The 15,955-nt window shown below is 43.4% G+C and overlaps 1 protein-coding gene across 4 annotated transcripts; it reads right to left on the bottom strand.

Moving 5' to 3' along the window:
* Window positions 1–1,273: 1,273 nt before the first annotated feature.
* LOC106611077 (protein max) lies at window positions 1,274–15,814 on the bottom strand. 4 transcript variants are annotated; one of them, XM_014210941.3, is made up of 4 exons: window positions 15,609–15,814; window positions 4,587–4,703; window positions 4,073–4,256; window positions 1,274–3,898 (listed from the first exon to the last, which is right to left on the bottom strand). In XM_014210941.3, the coding sequence occupies exons 1-4, from the start codon at window positions 15,789–15,791 to the stop codon at window positions 3,711–3,713; spliced, it is 672 nt and encodes a 223-aa protein (XP_014066416.2). In that variant the 5' UTR covers window positions 15,792–15,814; the 3' UTR covers window positions 1,274–3,710. The 4 variants fall into 4 exon arrangements, with proteins under 4 accessions (XP_014066416.2, XP_014066417.2, XP_014066418.2 ...); XM_014210942.3 differs by having other exon boundaries at window positions 4,596–4,703; window positions 15,609–15,808; XM_014210943.3 differs by having other exon boundaries at window positions 4,118–4,256; window positions 15,609–15,805.
* Window positions 15,815–15,955: the final 141 nt, after the last annotated feature.

The raw sequence follows: 15,955 nt of genomic DNA, 5'->3' as shown, positions 1-15,955 counted from the left end.
GAACATCCAGTCGGGCTGTATCACCGCCTGGTACGGCAACTGCTCCGCCCACAACCGTAAGGCTCTCCAGAGGGTAGTGAGGTCTGCACAACGCATCACCGGGGGCAAACTACCTGCCCTCCAGGACACCTACACCACCCGATGTCACAGGAAGGCCAAAAAGATCATCAAGGACAACAACCACCTGAGCCACTGCCTGTTCACACCGCTATCATCCAGAAGGCGAGGTCAGTACAGGTGCATCAAAGCTGGGTCCGGGACTAAAAAACAGCTTCTATCTCAAGGCCATCAGACTGTTAAACAGCCATCACTAACATTGAGTGGCTGCTGCCAACATACTGACTCATCTCTAGCCACTTTAATAATTAAAAATTGGATGTAATAAATGTATCACTAGACACTTTAAATGTTTACATACCTTACATTACTCATCTCATATTTATACACTGTACTCTATACCATCTACTGCATCTTGCCTATGCCGTTCGGCCATCGCTCATCCATATATTTTTATTCATTCCTTTACACTTGTGTGTATAAGGTAGTTGTTGTGAAATTGTTAGATTACTTGTTAGATATTACCGCATGGTCGGAACTAGAAGCACAAGCATTTCCCTACACTCGCATTAACATCTGCTAACCATGTGTATGTGACAAATAAAATGTTGATTTGTTAAACAGAACAGGTACTAGCCTACATCACCAGATAAAGATGGCTCCTTTAAAATGCATGATGAGCCTGCATGAGAGGTGTGTGTCAGGTATGTGGATTATCTGAGCTCAGTGCTCACTTCAAATTGGCATTGTCAATAGGCCGGTCAGCCAGCACCATGCAACTCAGTGCTTAGAGCATGTAGGGTTTAAAATGTGGGACAAACATTGACACGAATGGTGCTGGTAAGAACGAAGTACCAAGAAAACTCACCAAACAGTAAGGCATTCTTTGACATATATTTTAAGCTGCCCTCTAGGCCAGGTCTCCCTTGTAAAATAGGTATTCTGACCGCAATGGGACTTCCTGGATAAGGTAGACTTGGTACAGAACCATTTTACGTCTGTATTGTAGTCCCCCACTAACAAATGTTATAACAAAAGCTGGGAGATTGTAAGCAAGACCACCTTGAAGCACAGTCTATCTAGGTTTTCAAACATATCTTGTCAAACAAGGGTAATCTAGTTGACTGTTCATCTAAAAGTATGCTACGCTATCACAACACCCCATCAGACCAAGAGTTTACTATTCAAAATAAATGCATCCTGTCACTAAACACAGCACTGGATAAAATAGTTTTATTTATAAGTTTCTCAGCAAAGGTATGCCTCAACTTGCACGAATTGTTGGCAGTACTTACAACACCTGTAATATCAATAGAAAAAAATAAAAATAAATCTAGATTCTTACACATTAATTATCTGTAAAATAAAAAATCTAAATGACAAACATTCCCAGGACAGGCAAATATTTCGAGGGGTTTTTCTTTGTAGAATGGACAACATTTACAAGTATACAGTAATATGCACTACACTGATATGGCCTTTTCCTTTAATACAAATAAAAAGGTTACTACCTTTTAACTGCATTGTGTAACATTAAATATTTATCAATTTTGAAAAAATACATGTAATATTCATTTTCTTGAGAATAACAAAATAAAAACATTGCTGAACCTGTGAGGTGAGAATATATTAAATGATGCCAACACTGATGAAGGATGAACAATCTCCATTGACAAGTGGTAAAATTCAACAAAAATGTACAATATGGGATAAGAAATCAATTTCAACATATCACTTTGAAATATGTGTAATCAAATCCCTATATTTAAAGACTTCATCCATCCACCCTGATTCCAGAAGATTGCATTACATACATTTTTTTTCAAAGCAACTTAACATTCTTTTGTGGAAAAGTACAAATATTAAAAAGGTAAACTATTCCTACGGACATTTTCTCAAAAGGTCTGTGAAAGTCTCAACTCTTCGAACAGGTTCATTGAGGTGATCCAAAACGAGACATGGGAGTATTTGTTGTAGCTAGACTAAAGCTGTTCACCTTCATATCCGATTCTGAATAATGATGTTTTAAAAGCATTAAGTTCTTCAAACTGCAGAGCTGTGTCACTTTGGGGGTGTTGAGACGTGTTTGTGCACCATGAGGCGTGACAATACACTGGCAAAGGAGGAGAAAGGTTGAAGAGTTGTATATACACTGCATTCGGAAAGTATTCAGACCCCTTGACTTTTTTCACATCGTTACGTTACAGCCTTACTGTAAAATGGATAAAAACATTTCCTCAACCTACACACAATAACCCATAATGACAAAGCGAAAACAGGTTCTTAGTTATTGAGGTCAGGTGCATCCTGTTTCCATTGATCATCCTTGAGATGTTCCTACAACTTGACTGGAGTACATCTGGTGTAAATTCAATTGATTGGACATGATTTGGAAAGGCACACACCTGCCTATATAATGTCCCACAGTTGACAGTGCATATCAAAGCAAAAACCAAGTCATGAGGTCAAGGGGGCAGCAGGGAGCCTAGTGGTTAGAGCATTGGGCCAGTAACCGAAAGGTTGCTAGATCGAATCCTCAAACTGACAAGGTAAAAATCTGTCATTCTGCCCCTGAACAAGGCAGTTAACCCACTGTTAACCTTCATTGTAAATTGTAAATAAATAATGATGGTCATTCTGACAGAGCGCCAGAGTTCCTCTGTGGAGATATGAGAACCTTCCAGAAGGACAACCATCTCTGCAGCACTCCACCAATCAGGCCTTATGGTAGAGTGGCCAGACGGAAGCCACTCCTCAGTAAAAGGCACATGACAGCCTGCTTGGAGTTTGCCAAAAGGCACCTAAAGGACTCTCAGACCATGTAGAAACAAGATTCTCTGGTCTGATGAAACCAAGATTGAACTCTTTGGCCTGAATGCCAAGTGTCACATCTGGAGGAAACCTGGTACCATACCTACGGTGAAGCATGGTGGTGGTAGCATCATGCTGTGTGGATGTATTTCAGCGGCAGGGACTGGGAGACTAGTTACGATCGAGGGAAAGATGAACACTGCAAAGTACAGAGATCCTTGATGAAAACCTGCTCAAGACAGACTGGGGTGACAGCTTACCTTCCTACAGGACAAAGACACTAAGCACACAGCCAAGACAATGCACTAATGACTTCGGGACAAGTCTCTGAATGTCCTTGAGTGGCCCAGCCAGAGCCCAGACTTGAACCCAATCGAACATCTCTGGAGAGACCTGAAAACAGCTATGCAGCGATGTTCCAAATCCAACCTGACAGAGCTTGAGGATCTGCAGAGAAGAATGGGAGAAACTCCCCAAATACAGGTGTGCCAAGCTTGTAGCGTAATACCCAAGACTTGAGGCTGTAATCACTGCCAGGTAAAGGGTCTGAATACTTGTGTAAATATGATACATTTATTTTTAATGAATGTGCAACAATGTCTAAAAACCAGTTTTTGCTTGGTCATTATGGGGTAATGCGCATACATTTATAAAACATTTTAATCCATTTTAGAATAAGGCTGTAACGTAACAAAATGTTGGAAAAGCCATGATCGCACCTTTCTCACATGGCCTTCCCTCTGTCTCCTGGACTGGCATGAGAAGGATGGAAACAGACTGAACAGGAGGAGGAGGGGGCTGGTGGATAAGAGTCTCTCTGGTGATAGCACTGTGGATGGAGTCTAGATGGGCTCCACACGCAGCTTCTTTCTATTGGCCGGCTCCTCTGTCTCTGATTCAGAGCTGGAGTCGGAGCCTCCATCGAAGGCAGACACTGTGCTCCCCTTGGGGTTGGTGTACCAGCTGCTGTCAGAGGAAGAGTAGTTGGCCTGGAGCGTAGTGTTCCCTTTGGCTTTCTCCAGTGCACGGACTAAAATCAACCAGAGAAACACAGAACAATAGGATAAGTATAAGTCTCTCCCTTCTCCACCGTGAAACATTGTTCACTGGGATAATGCAATAAAGGCCATCAGAAGCAGAGTGTAAGTAGTGCAAGTATGGTTCTGATCAGTAGTGCCCATGACCAAGACACACCATGACTCACCCTCCTGCACCTGCAGTTGTCCCTGGGCCTTGAGCCCACACTCACCCTGCTGCTCTAGCATTGCATTCTGCTTCTTCAGGTCGTCAATGTCCTGCTGGTGTGTGTGGTTTTTCCGTCTCATGTACTGGATGTAGTCTGTGGCTTTGTCTAGGATCTGAGCTCGGGAAGCCTGTTTGACAGATTGCTGTCAGCAGCAAATGAAAAACTCAGCCATGAGGCAATGTTTCATTTGTCCTTATCAGAGCATTACAGATGACACACTGGTGGCCTAGTTATTCAAGATTAGGCTAAATACCATTAGCTTATTGGAACCAAGTATCATTCCAAGCTGATTATTAACTCATTAATGAAAAATATACCATTCAAAATAATGGGTGAGGCTTATTTGATCATCATTGCTACAGTAGTAGATTTAGCATTAATACATTTGGACATTCATACAAACTACTAACTTCATATTGCATTTATTCTACAGTCTGACAGAGCTGGAAAGTAGAAAATACCGATTACTAACTTCACTAACCTTCTCCCCTTGTAACACAGGCACAGAGTCCCGTAAACTGCTGAAGCTGTCTTTAATGTGGTCCCTACGTTTGCGCTCCAGCGCATTGTGATGTGCTCGTTTGTCAGCCTGCAAAGAGAGATTCACAGAGGAATCAATGTCAACCCAAACTAGCAATAGGCCTAATAGGTGGCCAAATGTTAAAGCAAACATTTTAAAGTTGGCTTCTTCCTCCAATGTTGAAGTTTTTTTTTTTAAAACATAGGCTGTCCATTTTAATCCCCATTAGAATCCGAACTCAATGATTTAACACATTAGCCCAACACATTGCTAATGAGTTGATCCTAGTAACAGTAAGGATAAATATAGACTGATGCACGATTTAAAGGGATATTTCACCCAAACTACAAAATTACATTGGTTTCCTTACGCTGTAAGCAGTCTATAGACAAGGTATTGGTGGCACAAATCCCATTAAAGTCATGGGACCAATATTAGCATTTTTCACACATGTTCAAAACATCTAAGTGACTTGAGCTTCACAATACATTTGAGATACTTTTGAAAGATTTGGACATGTGTGAAAAATGCTAATATTGGTCCCATGACAAATGGGATTTATGCCATAAATGCTAGAACATTAGCATGTAGAAACAGTACAAGGGAATTTAAACCAAAGCATGGATTGCTGTCATACCTTGTCCATAGACTGCTTACAGGGTAAGGAAAGAAATGTGTAATTTGGGTGAACTATCCCTTTAAAAGCTACAATATGTAACATTTTGGCAATCGACCAAATTCACATAAAAATCTAAGTTACAGAGCTGTCATTTTCATTGAAAGCAAGTCTAAGAAGTGTAAATCTGTTCTATGTGCACTATTTCTATGCTTCCCGTTCTTAAATTTTAACTTTCGGTTTTGTACCCCATAATGACAATGTGAAAACAGATTAAAAAAAAGAAAAAAGAAAAAATACAGAATTACCTTATTTACATAACTATTCAGACCATTTGCTGAGACTCGAAATTGAGCTCCGGTGCATCCTGTTTCCATTGATCATCCTTGAGATGTTTCTACAACTTGATTGGATTCCACCTGTGGTAAATTCAATTGTCTATATATGGTCCCACAGTTGAGAGTGCATGTCAGAGCAAAAACTAAGCCTTGAGATGGAAGGAATTGTCCGTCTACCTCGGAGACAGGATTGTGTCGAGGCACAGATCTGGGGAAGGGTACCAAAAAAAATTCTGCAGCATTGAAGGTCCCCCAAGAACACAGTGGCCTCCATCATTCTTAAATGGAAGACGTTTGGAACCACCAAGACTCTTCCTAGAGCTGGCCGCCTGGCCAAACTGAGCAAATCGGGGGAGAAGGGCCTTGGTCAGGTAGGTGACCAAGAACCCGATGGTCACTCTGACAGTGCTGCAAAGTTCCTCTGTGGAGATGGTTGTCCTTCTGGAAGGTTCACCCATCTCTGCAGCACTCTACCAATCAGGCCTTTATGGTAGAGTGGCCAGACGGAAGCCACGCCTCAGTAAAAAGGAACATGACAGCCCGATTGGAGTTTGCTAAAAATAGGCACCTAATGGATTCTCAGACCATGAGAAACAAGATTCTCTTGTCTGATGAAACCAAGATTGAACTCTTTGGCCTGAATGCCAAGCGTCACGTCTGGAGGAAACCTGGACCTATCCCTACGGTGAAGCATGGTGGTGGCAGCATCATGCTGTGGGGATGTTTTTCAGCAGCAGGGACTGGGAGACTAGTCACGATCGAGGGAAAGATGAACGGAGCAAAGTACAGAGAGAGCCTTGATGAAAACCTGCTCCAGAGTGCTCAGGACCTCAGACTGGGGTGAAGGTTCAGCTTCCAACAGGACAATGACCCTAAGAACACAGCCAAGACAACACAGTAGTGGCACTGGGACAAGTCTCTGAATGTCCTTGAGTGGCCTAGCCAGAGCCCGGACTTGAACCCGATCGAACATCTCTGGAAAGACCTGAAAATAGCTTTGCAGCGACGCTCCCCATCCATCCTGACAGAGCTTGAGAGGATCTGCAGAGAATGGGAGAAACTCCCCAAATACAGGTGTGCCAAGCTTGTAGTGTCATACCCAAGAAGACTTGAGGCTGTAATCGCTGCCAAAGGTGCTTTAACAAAGTACTGAGTAAAAGGGTATGAATACATAGGTAAATGCAATTTCCGTTTTTTCTTATTTTATTAATTTGCTACATTTTCTAAACCTGTTTTTGCTTTGTCATGATGGGGTATTGTATGTATATTGCTGATGAAAAAAACGATTTAAATCAATTTTAGAACAAGTTTGTAAGGTAACAAAATGTGGAAAAAGTCAAGGGGTCTGAATACTTTCCAGCCGCAAATGCAATGACTGCATTGTCTTTTCACCTATTGATGAAGTGTGAACAACCTGTCAAAAGACATCATTTTACATTTTAGTCATTTAGCAGACGCTCTTATCCAGAGCGACTTACAGTAGTGAATGCATACATTTCATTTCATACATTTTTTTTTTCTGTGCTGGCCCCCCGTGGGAATCGAACCCACAACCCTGGCATTGCAAACACCATGCTCTACCAACTGAGTTACAGGGAAGACTAAATCAATGTGTAATTGTGATAGGAAGGACACAATGTATATTATTCCCTCTCATGGGGTGCATAGTACACAGCAAAAATGACATGACTTTTGAATGGCATCCTCTGCATAGTGTGATACAAGTTTGATACTTGGCGGAATTTACCCATCAGACATGTTTAGGTTAAGCCGCAATGTTTACAAGTTTCTTGCAAGAAAACAAACTAAAGGAATGGGTAATTTTGTACTGCTAGCTAGCTAAATATAGGATGTGTTTAGGCATTATATGATGGAATTACCCTTTAAGCCTCATAGATACATGTAGATAGCTCAAATTACATCTAAAAGAGAAAAGTATACCTAGCTAGCTAACTTTGGAAAAATGGCACTGCCCTTGTACACTTCTCTGCACAAGCTTAGCTGACCTCGCAACCGTGTTGATGGGGTAATATTAACCTTTAGCACCCGTTGACCCATTCATAGACACTAAAACTACCTATAGCACACATTGATGATAGTATCTTCTGGCCAGGGGAGTTTTGTTAAGAGTTCCAACACTTCTCCCGAGTGGCGCAGAGGTCTAAAGCACTGCATCGCAGTGATTGGGGCGTTACTATAGACCCAGGTTCAAACCCGGGCTGTGTCGCTGCCGGCCGCGACCGGGAGACCCATGAGGCAGAGCACAATTGGCCCAGTGCTGTCCGGGTTAGAGGAGAGTTTGTCCGGCAGGGATGTCCGTGTCCTATCGCGCTCTAGCCGGGCGCATGCACGCTGACTTCGGTTGCCAGTTGTACGGTGTTTCCTCTGACACATTGGTGCGGTTGGCTTCCGGGTTAAGTGAGCAGTGTGTCAAGAAGCAGTGCGGCTTGGCAGGTTTGTGTTTCAGAGGACGCATGGCTCATGGGAATTGGGAGTTGCAGCGATGGGACAAGACTAACTACCAATTGGATATCACGAAAAAAAACGTAAATTGTCCCAACTCTCGTTCTGAACATTAAAATGCATCTCTTAAGGTTTTTGGAAACATAAGGAGTGTATTTTCCAAATATAAATTACAACTAGAGGTCGACCGATTAATAGGCACGGCCGATTTCAAATTCATAACAATCGGTAATCTGCCTTTTTGGACGCCGATGGCACTGTGATAGACTATATTCAGTTTGCTGAGTAGAGTGTTGGAGGCTATTTTGTAAATGGCATCGCCGAAGTCAAGGATAGGCAGGATAGTCAGTTTTACGAGGGTATGGCAGCATGATTGAAGGACGCTTTGTTGCAAAATAGGAAGCCAATTCTAGATTTAAATTTGGATTGGAGATGCTTAATGTGAGTCTAACCAGACACCTAGGTATTTGTAGTTGTCCACATATTTTCAGTCAGAACCGTCCAGAGTAGTGATGCTGGACGGGCGGGCAGGTGCGGGCAGCGATCGGTTGAAGAGCATGCATTTAGTTTTACTTGCATTTAAGAGCAGTTGGAGGCCACGGAAGGATAGGTGTATGGCATTGAAGCTCGTCTGGAGGTTAGTTAACACAGTGTCCAAAGAAGGGCCAGAAGTATACAGAATGGTGTCGTCTGCATAGAGGTGGATCAGAGAATCACCAGCAGCAAGAGCGACATCATTGATGTATACAGAGAAAAGAGTCAGCCCGAGAATTGAACCCTGTGGCACACCCATAGAGACTGCCAGAGGTCTGGACAACAGGCTCTCCGATTTGACACACTGAACTCTGTCTGCAAAGTAGTTGGTAAACCAGGCAAGGCAGACATTTGAGAAGCCAAGGCTGTTGAGTCTGCCGATAAGAATGTGGTGATTGACAGAGTCGAAAGCCTTGGCCAGGTCGATGAATACAGCTGCACAGTATTGTCTCTTATCGATGGTGGTTATGATATCGTTTAGGACCTTGAGCGTGGCTGAGGTGCACCCATGACCAGCTCGGAAACCAGATTGCATAGCGGAGAAGGTGCGGTGGGATTCGAAATGGTCTGTGATCTGTTTGTTAACTTGGCTTTCAAAGACCTTAGAAAGGCAGGGTAGGATAGATATAGGTCTGTAGCAGTTTGGGTCTGGAGTGTGTCCCCCTTTGAAGAGGGGGATGACCGCAGCAGCTTTCCAATCTTTGAGAATCTCAGACGATATGAAAAAGAGGTTTAACTGGCTAGTAATAGGGGTTGCAACAATTTCGGCTGATCATTTTTAGAAAGAGAGGGTCCAGACTGTCTAACCCTGCTGATTTGTATGGGTCCAGATTTTGCAGCTCTTTCAGAACATCAGCTATCTGGATTTGGGTGAAGGAGGAGAAATGGGGGAGGCTTGGGCAAGTTGCTGTGGAGGGTGCAGGGCTGTTGACCAGGGAAGGGGTGGCCAGGTGGAAACCATGGCCAGCCGTAGAAAAATGCTTATTGAAATTCTCAATTATCATGGATTTATCGGTGGTGACAGTGTTTCCTAGCCTCAGTGCAGTGGGCAGCTGGGAGGAGGTGCTCTTATTCTCCATTGACTTTAGTGTCCCAGAACTTTTTGGAATTTGTGCTGCAGGATGCACATTTCTGTTTGAATAAGCTAGCCTTTGCATTCCTAACTGCCTGTGTATATTGGTTCCTAACTTCCCTGAAAAGTTGCATATCGCGGGGGCTATTTGACGCTAATGCCGTACGCCACAGGATGTTTTTGTGCTAGTCAAGGGCAGTCAGGTCTGGAGTGAACCACGGGCTATATCTGTTCCTGGTTCAAAATCTTTTGAATGGGGCATGCTTATTTAAGATTTTGTGGAAGGCACTTTTAAAGAATAACCAGGCATCTTCTACTGACGGAATGAGGTCAATATCCTTCCATGTTTTAGGGAGCGTTTGACAGTGATGAGGGGTGGTCGTTTGACCGCAGACCCATTACGGACGCAAGCAATGAGGCAGTGATTGCTGAGATCCTGGTTGAAGACAGCAAAGGTGTATTTGGAGGGCAGGTTGGTTAGGATGATATCTATGAGGGTGCCCGTGTTTACGGATTTGGGGTTGAACCTGGTAGGTTCATAGATAATTTGTGTGAGATTGAGGGCATCAAGCTTAGATTGTAGGATGGCCGGGGTGTTAAGCATGTCCCAGTTTAGGTCACCTAACAGCACGAGCTCAGAAGATAGATGGGGGGCAATCAATTCACATATGGTGTCCAGGGAAAGCGGCAACGATGACAGACTTGTTTATAGAAAGGTGAATTTTTAAAAGTAGAAGTTCAAATTGTTTGAGCACAGACGTGGATAGTAAGACAGAACTCTGCAGGTTATCTCTGCAGTAGATTGCAACTCCACCCCCTTTGGCAATTCTATCTTGTCAGAACATTTTATTGTTAGGGATGGAAATTTCAGGGTTTTTGGTGGTCTTCCTAAGCCAGGATTCAGACAAGGCTCGGACATCTGGGTTGGCAGAGTGTGCTAAAGCAGTGAATAAAACAAACTTAGGGAGGAGGCTTCTAATGTTAACATGCATGAAACCAAGGCTTTTACTTAATTAATGACCAACGGCTCGTATTTCTGTGTTTATTATAATTAAGTCTATGATTTGATAGAGCAGTCTGACTGAGCGGTGGTAGGCGGCAGAAGGCTCGTAAGCATTCATTCAAACTTTACTGCGTTTGCCAGCAGCTCTTAGCAATGCTTGCTTCACAGAGCTGTTTATGACTTCAAGCCTATCAACTCCCGAGATTAGGCTGGCAATACTAATGTGCCTATTAGAACATCCAATAGTCAAAGGTATATGAAATACAAATAGTAGAGAGAGAAATAGTCGACGCGTCATAATTCCTATAATAACTACAACCTAAAACTTCTTAACTGGAAATATTGAAGAACTAGGCATATTGAACCACCAGCTTTCATATGTTCTCATGTTCTGAGCAAGGAACTTAAGTTAGCTTTTTTACATGGCACATATTGCACTTTTACTTTCTTCTCCAACACTGTTTTTTCATTATTTATTTGAGACTAAATAGATTTGATTTATGTATTATGAGGTTAAGAGTTTATTATTGTTCATCAGTATTATTACAAGTATATGTATACAAAAATAACGATTAAAGAATTAAAAAAATAAAAAAGGTTGCAGGTCGCGTTTAACAACAAAAGAGGGGCTTGTCGCTTCATCAACTTCAACTGATGTGCAAATTCCAACGTGGTGGAAGTGTCGATCCACTGTTCACCAGTCTTGGTATACCTGATGGTCAAATGCCAACTCTACCTCCCTAGGTATTTTTCAGCTGTTATCGTGCCTGCTGTATACATTCCACCTCAGGACAATAAAAATAACAAGCTGGCCCTTAACGAACTGTACAAGGCTATAAACAAGCAGGAAACCCTACACCCAGAGGCTGCCTTTCTGGTTGCCTGAGATTTTATTTGGCGTCACTAAGACATGCGATGCCCAACTTCCATCAACACGTCTCCAACACCACTAGGAGGGATACAGTCCTAGACCACTGATATTTCAGTGTGGCTCAGTTGGTAGAGCATGGTGTTTGCAACGCCAGGGTTGTGGGTTCGATTCCCAAAGGGGGCCAGTTTTAAAAGAAATGCATGAAATGAAATGTATGCATTCACTACTGTAAGTCGCTCTGGATAAGAGCGTCTGCTAAATGACTAAAATGTCCGCTAATCGGCAGGTAGCCTAGTGGTTAGAGCATTGGATTAGTAACCGAAAGGTTGCAAGATCGAATCCCCGAGCTGACAAGGTAAGAATCTGTCGTTCTGCCTCTGAACAAGGCAGTTAACCCACTGTTCCTAGGCCGTCATTGAAAATAAGAATTTGTTCTTAACTGACTTGCCTAGTTAAATAAAAGGTAAAAAAAAAAAATCTGCAAATCACATCAGGCCTCCGTACTCTTGCTTCCTGTTTTACAAGCAGAAGCTGAAGTACCGGCGATTCACTCCGTTGAGAAATGGTCTCCAGAATCAGAGGTTATGCTACAGGACTACTTTACTAGCGCTGATAGGAATATGTTTAGAGACTCCGCTGATAACATAGATGAGCTAACCACCCGCTTCATTAGAAAATGCATTGGCGACATGGTACCCACGGTGAGGGTTTGCTGCTTCTCCAGTCAAAAGCCCTGGATTAACACCAAAGTTGGCGCTAAACTAAAAAGCAGGGCTACCGCACACAGAGCTATCGTAGACAACCCTGATGCTACGACCAAAGACGGGAATAAGTACAAGGCGGCCCACTAACCCCGCAGATTCATCAAACGAACAAAAGGACAATATAGGAATAAGGTGGACTCATATTACACAGGCTCCGACACCCGCCGCATGTGAGAGGGGCTACAGTCCATTACAGATTACAAAGGAAGACCCAACTGTGATCTACCCAACGATGCCTCTCTAAAAGATTAACTCAGTGCATTTTATGCACGCTTTGACAATGTTGAGTCGTGTGTGAGGGCTGTCACCCACCCTGAGGACTGGGTGATCTTACTCTCCGAGGCCGACGTGAGAAGGGTCTTTAAATCAGGTCAACACCCGCAAGGCCCCGGGCCCCAACGATATTCCAGGGTGCGTTCTCAGAGCATGTCCAGAACAGCTGGCAGGGATATTCACATTCAATGTTCAACCTCTCCTTGTCCCAGTCTGTAATCACCACATTTTAAGATGACCACAATCATTCCTGTTCCTAAGAACTCTAAGGCTTCATATCACAATGATTACTGCCCTGTAACAGTCACTTCTGTAATCATGAAGTGCTTTGAGAGGCTGGTTATGGCACACATTAACTCCACCATCACAGCCACTCTAGACCCACTCCAATTTGCATACTGCCTAAAAAGATCCATAGAAGATGCAATCTCAATTGCTCTCAAAACTACCCACACCCACCCAGAAAAGAGGATCACCTATGTGAGAATGTTGTTCATTGACTACAGCTCAGCGTTCAACACCCTTATCCCCTCCAAGCGCGTCACCAAGCTTAGGACTCTGGGTGTGAACACCTCCCTCTGCAACTGGATCCTGGACTTCCTGATGGGCCGACCCCATGTGGTGAGGATAGACAACATCCCCTGAACCACACTGACCCTTAACACAGTGGCCCCACAGGGGTGTGTGCTTAGTCCCCTCCTGTACTCCCTGTTCACCCACAACTGTATGGACGCCAACGCCATTATCAAGTTCGCTGACGACACGACAGTGGCAGACCTGATCACCGGCGACAAGAGTCAGCCTAGAGGAAGGAGGTCAGTGACCTGGCAGTGTGGGGCCGGAGCAACAACTTCTCCCTCAACGTCAAGAAGACCAAGGAGCTGATTGTGGACTACAGGAAACGAGGGGGGACGAGCACACCCCCACACATCAATGGGCGGTTGTGGAGCAGGTAGACCGCTTCAAGTTCCTCGTGTCCAAATCACTAGACTTAAAATGGTCCAAACACACACACACACGCACAGTCACGAAGAAGGCACGACCTCAGGAGGTTGAAAAAGTTTGGCCCTCAGAAATGTTTTGGTACCCTTCCCCTGATCTGTGCCTCGACACAATCCTGTTTCGGAGCTCTACGGACAATTCCGTCGACCTCACGTCTAGGTTTTTGCTCTGACACGCACTGTCAACTGTGGGACCTTATATAGACAGGTGTGTGCCTTTCCAAATCATGTCCAATCAATTGAATTTACCACAGGTGGACTCCAATCAAAGTTGTAGAAATATCTCAAGGATGATCAATGGAAACAGGATGGACCTGAGCTCAATTTCAAGTCTCATAGCAAAGGGTCTGAATACTTATGTAAATGTGGTATCGGTTTATACATTAGCAAACATTTCTAAAAGCCTGTTTTTGCTTTGTCATTATGAGGTATTGTATGCAGATTGACGAGGGAAAATTTTAGAATAAGGCTGTAACGTAAATGTGGAAAAAGTCAAGGGGTCTGAATATGCTCCTTATCTTTCATGTCAGCAATAAATATTATTTCAAATAAAAAAGACTTACTGTGGGAGTTTTGTACAGATCTATATGCTGTGTGCCTCCAGTTGACAAACTACACTTTCTCCCACGTTAGTGTACAAACAGGTCAGTGGAGGCTGCTCCGGGAGAACGGCTCCTAATAATGGCTGGAACGGAGTAAATGAAATGGCATCAAACCATGTGTTTGATGTATTTGATACTATTCCACTAATTCCACTTCAGACATTACCACGAGCCCATCCTCCCCAATTAAGGTGCCACCAACCTCCTGTGACCGGTGTTCCCCAGATGCTAGATAGATAATTAGCACAGGTTGTTCGAAAACACATTTCTTTCCTGGAGGCAAGCAAAGTCGGTAGCCGAGGTCTGTAGCCGAAGTCTACGCCTTCCTCGTCGGCCATTGGTCAACAGTAGGGATTCTTCAATGAAGTGCACGTTGTCAATGAAGGAGACGATTCGTTCTCATTTTTTCACTTAATACTGCACCAAACATCCTAGTCAGAAGCAAAATTGCGCAACTATGAACTCCTCTCAAAATGTCAAAATTAATGACATATCTTGAGGAAATGGACAAACAGTACTATTGCCGTTTTTTCTCGCGAATGTCTTAATATATGCCATCCGAACGGAAGCATGCTGACGCTTTTACACACAGCTGTTCGTACCATGTTAGATAGCAAATGAGCACAGGTGGGCCCTCTGTCAACACGCGCTGTTCGTGAACATATGGCAGTGTGGGAACACTAACCCTATAAAAAGGTGTGTATCAATTGAACATATTGTATTACATTTATTTTTCACTGATATGAAATAGAAGCTCCTTATCCTTCCAAAACTCGACTGCAAGTGATGCGTGTTAATGTTGAGACCAAGTGTCACGCCTTCATCCAATGATGTAATGTAATGGGACAGAGTCATGAGCTAATCCCATTCCTGCTTTGAGGTACGTTTTCAGACCCATATCTGGCACCAGCTCCAGGTGTCTTAATGTAACCATGTTTGCGTTCCGACACCAGGGCATCTCAACATAATTTGGGGGGGGGGGGGTTTATCTTCTTGCAAGATAGACAACCCCAGTGCAGAGCAGCGTAATGGTGGGATTATCATTTTACAAGATATACAAATGATGCAGCTGGATTTTGAGTCGCAGGCATTGCTGTTTGTTGATGCCCAAGGGTCTAGCCAAGTTAGCTAGGTAGCAAGCGACTTTCATTCAGTTATAGAACAGGAAAGCTCCGTGTTGGCTAACGTTAACTACATTCTCCTAAAACTGGTAACGCTAACATTAGCTAGTAAGTCAAACGTTTACTTGGCATTATCGTAGATGGACATTTTAAAAATACATAAAATAGTTTGAGAGAATGTTTTAGCTAACTGGGTTTGCAGGTTACTGGGTCAAATATTTATGATCTGCCAGTTCAGCTACACTAGCTAGCTAGTACACCAGGAAACAACAAGCACGCGTTTCCCTCAAAGGCTCGAGCGAGCACATTAACTTACGTCACTGTCAACATCGATATCTTCGTTGTCGCTCATTCTTTGGTGAAATGTATGAGAGGGGGGGGGGGGGGGAGTGTTAAAAACAAAGCGAGGTAGCAACCAAAATGAAATCAAGAACGGAGCAACTCCTACAGCAGGGACAAGACGATCAACGGATTCTCTCCACGTGATTCGCCTACACATGGACACAACAGCCTGTAAAGCGCATGTGCGAACACGAAATGTTGTATGGGTATTGGTGTCCTTGGAGTGACTCATTAAACGCTTACCATTATGTCACCATTTTGTAATTGTACTGTATTATTCCTGACAAAGTTTTGAAATACCATTACAATATCTGCTTTATA

The sequence above is a fragment of the Salmo salar genome, chromosome 09, assembly GCF_965601325.2.
Source record: "Salmo salar chromosome 09, fSalSal1, whole genome shotgun sequence".
Classification (NCBI taxonomy): domain Eukaryota; kingdom Metazoa; phylum Chordata; class Actinopteri; order Salmoniformes; family Salmonidae; genus Salmo; species Salmo salar.
This window is presented reverse-complemented; position numbering and strand designations above follow the sequence as displayed.